At 41.2% G+C, this 7,440-nt stretch overlaps 2 protein-coding genes and 1 long non-coding RNA gene across 3 annotated transcripts; 2 read left to right on the top strand and 1 right to left on the bottom strand.

The window, feature by feature from the left end:
• Nucleotides 1-551: 551 nt before the first annotated feature.
• Nucleotides 552-2,648, top strand: mrps18a (mitochondrial ribosomal protein S18A). Its single transcript, XM_043236175.1, has 6 exons — nt 552-720; nt 1,292-1,323; nt 1,551-1,655; nt 1,739-1,862; nt 2,092-2,167; nt 2,249-2,648. The coding sequence occupies exons 1-6, from the start codon at nt 585-587 to the stop codon at nt 2,391-2,393; spliced, it is 618 nt and encodes a 205-aa protein (XP_043092110.1). The 5' UTR covers nt 552-584; the 3' UTR covers nt 2,394-2,648.
• Nucleotides 2,649-2,793: 145 nt separating this feature from the next.
• rsph9 (radial spoke head component 9) lies at nt 2,794-7,054 on the bottom strand. The gene is made up of 5 exons (XM_043236174.1): nt 6,693-7,054; nt 6,238-6,406; nt 5,719-5,848; nt 5,058-5,204; nt 2,794-3,033 (listed from the first exon to the last, which is right to left on the bottom strand). The coding sequence occupies exons 1-5, from the start codon at nt 6,917-6,919 to the stop codon at nt 2,873-2,875; spliced, it is 834 nt and encodes a 277-aa protein (XP_043092109.1). The 5' UTR covers nt 6,920-7,054; the 3' UTR covers nt 2,794-2,872.
• Nucleotides 4,287-6,277, top strand: LOC122342405. The gene is made up of 3 exons (XR_006250555.1): nt 4,287-5,029; nt 5,143-5,221; nt 6,177-6,277. It is a non-coding gene; the product is annotated as an uncharacterized LOC122342405 (long non-coding RNA).
• Nucleotides 7,055-7,440: the final 386 nt, after the last annotated feature.

Consider the following 7,440-nt stretch of genomic DNA (forward strand, 5'->3'; position numbering starts at 1 on the left):
AGGGGGGGCACAAAGAGTTTATGTAGGCTATATTAATTCATGGCACATTATATAAAATTAAAAAGCAGTTTTTGTTATTACTTTCAGTAACTATTGAGCTCGTATGCAGTCTCTTTATTGCTAATATGTCGATCACACCTACAAAACTCACCTTTTTATCTGACTAACCCGTCATTGACATCAGCTCGGGTCTAGATTGTTCTTCCAGAAATTTCACAGAATGGCCTACATAAATAAATAAATGTATCTCAAGAAACAGTAATTATTTACAAATGTTTGGAGCTAATTTAACCATTACCTCGGGAATGAGTAACTGACTGTAGCTTTCACCTGGGGACAAATAGCCTATAATTGAAGTGTGCTTACATTAACACTCTACCTGTAAATTGAGATATAGAGTAAGTGAAAAACAAAAGCGAGCAGAGTTTAAGGTCAACATTAATCTTTGTCAACCATAAGGAGTGTAACTGAAATATTTACTCGTTCGAATAGACCGCCAAAATAACAGGGGTCCTCGCGCGTCTCTCGGTAGGAGGCGGAAACACGTCATCAACCAGGAAGTGAGTGTCATACGGGGAGGAATCATGGCGGTGCGCTGCGTCCTGCGGTCCGTAAGGACAGCTCTGAGCGATCTCAGCAGCAAGGGTTTATTTCAGAGGACACCGGGTTTCTCGCAGCCCTCCTTTCTTGGGATCGCGCCTTGTCGCGGACTTAGACGAGGTGAGTTTACTGCAGTCTGTTTTCAGGACATTTGTACAGCTCACTGCTGCGTGTCCTCTTCATGTCATAGCTGTTATTGAGCACTTAAATGATATTGCTTTACAGACTGAGTACATATTGAACATCTGGGACGTAACAGAGCGTTTAATTCGCTTACTCTTGTTACAGTATAATTATGCTTTTAAGCTCGGAGCAATATTAATTGAGTGCAGTGCGTACTGTTAGCGAAGAGTTTGGCTGAGGGTTATTTTCATGTAATAATGCATCATTTATTGTTATTGTGGTAACGTGTAACAAGGGCACCGTAAAATAAAGTGTTATCGTTACTTTTGTGTTTTCAAAATGTTCAAAAGTGTTATGAAAGATTACTGATTTGTGTTTTCAAAATGTTCATGCAAGTGCATGTTGCATTGCAATACAACGACTAATAGTAATGAAAGATATATATAACGTATTTTTTTTTTTCAATTTAACATTTTTACATTTTACCATATTCACAATATTTTATTATTTTGTTCACTTCTCTGCATTAGAGTGTGTTAAATCATTGAGCATGCTGTGTGTTTTACAGTGGTGGAGAAGAAAGATGGCAAAACAACCGTTGTAAGTAACACCTTCTCTTTCGCATGTAGATTTAAAAAGGAATTAGTCATATAATCAAACAATATTTCATGTTCTGCAAGGATAATTCATCCTGGAGCATCCAGTATTGAACAATAACTCACCAGTATTGTTTGTCTCATCTCTTCTTTGCAATTTGCCAGCAATTGCTTAAGCTTGATACTGTTTACAATACCATAATAATGCTGCTTTTTCCACATTTTTATCAGATAGAGGGTGTTATAGAGCCTATGGCTGAGCAACCACAGCCTCCCAACCCCACAGCTTCCTGTCCCATCTACAGATGGAACCTACAAAACAAGTACAACTACACCGTGAGTGCTCACACGTATTAACTGTGCTACATTCATTTTAATTTCATTATCTTTAAGTCTTCTCGCTCTCTTTTTTGATACAGGACGTGCTGTTACTCAGTCAGTTCATTCGCTTAGACGGCGGGATGCTTCCTCGGCGCATTACAGGCCTCTGTGCTCAGGAACATACCAAGATAGCAATTTGTGTACAGATGGCCCATCGTGCTGGTGAGCTGCAGCTTTATGGTGTTTGTTGTATGAAGATCAGTGTTGCTCAGCTTCAGTTAAATCAATGTAATATCTACAACTTCTTTAAACCGCTTTCTGTCAATTCTCTCTGATTACTTTTCCTTATAATTCTATATACATACATTCTGAATGCAACATTATATGCATCAACTACTCTTCAGCCCATCAGTTAAGCTCATTTAACCAGTTCCTCCTCCTTTCTTTCCAGGTCTCCTACCAGATCATAAACCCCCTTTACCCGAAGGCCGTGTACCAAAGCCTAAATCCAACCCACCTCTCAACCGGTACGGTCACATATTTGATACATCATATTTTCATTTTATTATTATTATTATTTTATTTATATACCTCTTACGGTGTTACAGGTATCTGACGCGTTACTCTGTGACATCTGTGAAGCCCATCTACAGGACTGGGCTAAAGTGGTGCAAGAAGAGAATGAGTGTAGGACATCCTGCCCTGAGAAACAACGTCAGATACAGTCCCAAACCACTGTACATAAAGCACTGATGGACAATCAAAACAGTGACTTTCATGGGACTGAGAGGATTGATGACAAAGGATTTGCACCTTTTTAATGGTTTTCGCTTCCTCTGGCACAAAGAAACCAAGAGAGAACCAGTGTGCATGAAACATCAAGACGCTTCAAAAATGTCACATCTAGAGCTGTGTGTTCAATCCTCCTTCCACCATGTGATTTAGACGAACGTTAAATTACGTTATCGCAAATGCAGATTTGCAAATAAAACGTTTAACTCACTTGCAGACGTTTCTATGCGTGCACGTGTCTGAATCAAAGAAAATCCCAGTTGCCTTAAAGGTTAAAACACTGATGCAACTTCAACTTTCCAAACACACTGACATGTTTATGTTTTCCTGAAATTAAATAACAGAAAGAAAATTATAGTGCAAGTAAATCACAGAGTTGATTGGACATTAACTTTGAGTAAGATTAAAGCATTTGCTGTCTTTTAAAGTCCTTTTGGCTGCTATAACATGAAGGGCAGGTCAAGGTTCATAAGTCCGTCTCCCATGTAGATGTGCCCATGCTGCGGGGTCTGGGGAACATGGAAGAAGGTGAGACCCAGCCAGAGCAAACTGCGTAAAACACACACAGTGCCGCCCCGCTCAAGCTGGAGGCACCATGACCCTGCATGAAGAACACACATAGTAAGCAAAAATGACAAGAAAAAGACTAGTATTATCCTACTGTGCGAGATCAAAGAGAAAGAGTGGGCAAAAAGCATTTTGTATAAACTGAACCTGAATTTTCAACCATTACGCATAACAACCGCTGACAGAATCCAGACTCTGATGGTGTGACAGACGCAGAGTAAAATCTGGAGAAGAAAGTCGTGTGACAGAGACTTGGCTCTGTTACGGGTGACTATTATCACAGCGGTGTATAAAGAAGAGGCGTTCTGGGGTCTTTCTGACTGGGTGGGCCCTGTATCCAGCTGCCGGTCTTGGCTTGGGCCCAGTACCACAAAGCTCAATGCTAGTGAAGTCTGTTTGAATTGCAGCACTGAAAATTAACTGCTAACGATGTTTAACCTAAAACACTCATTGTGATTTTATTATGAGTTCAAATATTTATAGGCAGCGGTTCTATAGAGCGCTCACTAATTAGAAAAGTTTTTGAGGATAATATGCACTAATTAGATTTTCTCGTCTGATATTTGGCTTGAAAGTCATGCAGTTATACAACATTTTATGCCTTTCCAAGTTCTTGGGAAATCTCCCTACTTTATCCTTGTCCAGGCCACATTCAAGGAAACCTGAGTGAAGCCGAACGGGGGGTGGCGTTTAATATCACTGCCCATTCCCAGTATCCTCTACACACTATTTGAGGAGTCCAGATGAACCTGTTCACCTCTGGCAATCCTTGAGAGGGGATTGGGTTTTTTTCCACCTGATTGGTCAAGGGGAAAAGGAAGAAACTGTAACGCAGGGTGGGTGAATGCCCTCTGTCTGAGACCTGCTCTACTTTTTCAGGCAAAACAAATCAACTTAGCCTAGTGTTGCCTGAGGTGAGGGGCCATCCCTTAGAGAGAGAAATAAGGACAGATCACCTCTTTTAATGAAACAGCTGAGATGTTTCTACCACACTTAAAGTCTGGGCATGTGTCCAGTAAGTTGACTGTGCCTTCAGACTCTACTGAGAAACAACAAAGAGGCATTTGCCTTTTAAGTCAGTGTCTGATAGCAATATTCCCAGTGAGGAAATGCTATAATTTACATAGTCTTTGATGAGTGATCATTGACTTTGCCTTGATCGTTCCCCTTTCAAGGTTACATTCGACAAGAAGGTCACTATTCATTCTGCAATAAATGCTCGTATGCCAGAGACACAAACCACATTTTCAGTAAATGTCGAGGCTTAAAATTATGCTCTATTGCTTCTCTTGGTATGTTAAACAAGTCAGATTCCATCTGGTTAAGATTCGGGATCAGCAGAACCAGATATTCCTTAAGGAACTCGATGTAAACAATCAGTAGTGGTCTGTAGCCTGTAGGCAAGCGATGGGTAATGCTTCATGAAGCGTGCTTGATGAATACCTTTCAGCAAGCTTATGTCTGACTTGAATTTGTGGGGAACGACAACAGACAAATAGTTTTCTGAATAACTGTTTTGTTAGTTCACTCCCAGCTGACAAACATGGCAGAAAGACACACCAGAATATACGAGTGGGAGATTTATCGCTGATGAAGAAACGCGTCTTCCCAGAAAGAAAAGAGAACAATGGGATCATAGTTTGCAAAACAACACCCCAGATGTCTCCTTGGCTTTCGCTCGGCCTTAGGCAGCTGCCAAATCATATCTGTCATTAACCCAGGGAAATCCAGCTACAGGGATCATGGGATGCCTCGCAGAAGGATTTTTACACTCTCCTCATATTTCCCACCACTATTAAGACTTCCTAAATGCAATTTGCATGTCAGCATCAGTTTTTGGAAAGTATAGCGGTGTTAACAGGTGTTGTTCACCTTTGAATTGTAATCTAAAGCAAAAAAGGGCTCAGACTTCATTGCAAACGTTTCATTACAGGACTAGAGGGCGGGATCTGGAGACTCCCATAATACCTCCACAAACAGTATTGTGACTGGAAATAAAACCGCATCAAGAATAAATCATCATGGAGAAGGTAATGACAGATCATTCCTTTTAATTACCTTTGGGAACATCCTCGCTCAAAGGATCTAGAAAGTCAATAGCAGGGTTCAGGTGAGACATTTCCAAGATGGACTTCTTTTTCAGGTTAACCGGTTCATGGAAGTGCAGATAGCTGTGCAGTTTCGCAGCCTCAACAGGATCTAGACCTGCAATCACGTGTAGGGTGAGCATAAGTCTTCTTTTTCCCAGACATGTCCTAACCAGGGTTCCAAATTGCCTAAAATGTTCAGTTTTTGGTTTTGTTTTCCTAATGTCCTATTGTACATAAACAATGTGGAGCGGTGTGCAAAATGTTGAAATCTACAGACAACGGTCAAAGCACTGCAATTGTATGAGGACTGTGGAGAGCAAGCCAGTTGAGAAACAAAGACAAAACCTGGACATTTTTGCCAATTTAGAAATAGAGGACGTATGGTCAGCCTAATCGAGTATGCAAAATTTAAACAGATCTGACAATTCGGATAAAGGACAACATAAAAAGATAAAGATTGATTACAAGAAAGCGTCTTCAGAGAACTGAAATGAATTACATTTTTCTAGGAAATGCAAACATGCAGACTTCAGTTTTATACTCACACAGCTGCACTTGATTGCTGGGGGAAAACATATACAAACACTTGTATATTTGCTGCTGAGAGTTTGACTGTAAGCATACTGTACCTCCAAAGCTTCGGTTTGCCTGCACTTTGCCGCAGGGGCTCTTGGTAAATGCACCACGTGGCACTACAGACGCATCTTTACTGATGTTTGACACAGTTGTTGCCAATCTACTCGCCTCATTCACTTTCACCTGCAGAAACGGAGGCACGTTAACCGCTCTATAAACACACGACAAGCCTCCTGCCATTCATCATGTCCACCCCGTTATAAACCACGAGTAAACAGAAAACCGAATAAATAATAACAGTTGTTTTACATCCAAACATTACCACGGCCACACAAACACAACATTCGTTTTTGTGTGTGTTCCCAATTTTCCTTGAAATGTTTAGACTCTTTGATTGCTAAAAAATAAAGTTTGGTCAGCAAAGCAAGATCTGCATTTTATCATGATTATTAAGTGCAGATATACCAGATTAACCAAGGAACATGGCTTTTGTTCGTTTTCCTGTTTCCAGAATGCCGCATGCTCATTTTAGCCCCATCTGTGTCCCGTAACCCAGATGCCCCTCGCCTCACCGTGACCTCTTCCTCTGCGGCGTCGTCCCCCTCTCCCTTAATGCGCATCTCTGTGTGCTCGTACTCATGGGACGGGTCGCCTGTGAATCTCCCCTGTGCTGCTAGTGCCACATCTGCAATCATGGACTCGGTGGCTGGGGGGAGCAGGTGCCAATCCATGCAGTTCAAGCTGTTGAATGATGATGCTAAATGATTAATCCTTCTCTAACAAGATTAAACAGTTTTTCCAAATGATACTGACACAATGGGTGCGGTACAGTAAAATACATTTATGTGCCTACTAATAAACTATTTTCAATTACACCATTTTTGGGACTTTCACTTCGGCGACCAAATACATTTCCAACAGAAAAGAGTAATTAAACCAATATCGCAAAACCAATGCCTTATTTGACTAATTTAGCCTCGCGGTGAGTATACAAGCGCTTGTCTGAACAACAGACGTGATTTGCTACCTGTACAAAGTCTTTCTGTTCTTCATTTCGTCCTCTTCAACTCCTTGCGCAATAAAGTAGTCGCATTTTAGCCCCAAAATCTTTCCCCAAAACAAAACCCGGCTGAATTTGTAGTTTCTCTTGAGAATGACGAGCGAGGTCTGAAGAGCGGCTCTCTGCTCGCTGCTCAGAGTCAAACCATTAGCCGCGGCTAAATCCAGCGAGTAATGCAAAGACTCAAAGTCCATTGTCCGACACCGTTTACAAACACGTTTTTATTTATAAAAGAATACTTCGTTTGTATCTATTGCGCTTATTACAGAACTGACGCTAGCGAGCTAATCAGTCTCACTCTTCGGCTACTCTACAGTTGCTAAGGTAAACAAAAACCCAAGCAGTCTGTTGTTATAGCAACACACTCTCTCTCTCTCTCTCACACACACACACACACACACACACACACCGCACTACAGCTGAATATAAATGTAATGTATTGTTCATATATATATATATATATATATATATATAATGCATATACGTCTGTGTGTGTGTGTTTATACAAACACGCATAGTTTTGGGGGGGATTTTTGGGTCATGATGATAATAAGAGATTTCATTTAGTGTAACTGTCTGCACAGATGACAGTTGCTCACAGGAGGTTCCTCATCTACTGCGAGAGACAAACAAGAAGCATGCGACACAGCTGGCAGGATGTATGTTCAGTCTGACCTCGTGCCCCCTGCGTGACACCAGCAGCTTCGCACGCTGT

This window comes from Puntigrus tetrazona, chromosome 4 (genome assembly GCF_018831695.1).
Source record: "Puntigrus tetrazona isolate hp1 chromosome 4, ASM1883169v1, whole genome shotgun sequence".
NCBI lineage: Eukaryota > Metazoa > Chordata > Actinopteri > Cypriniformes > Cyprinidae > Puntigrus > Puntigrus tetrazona.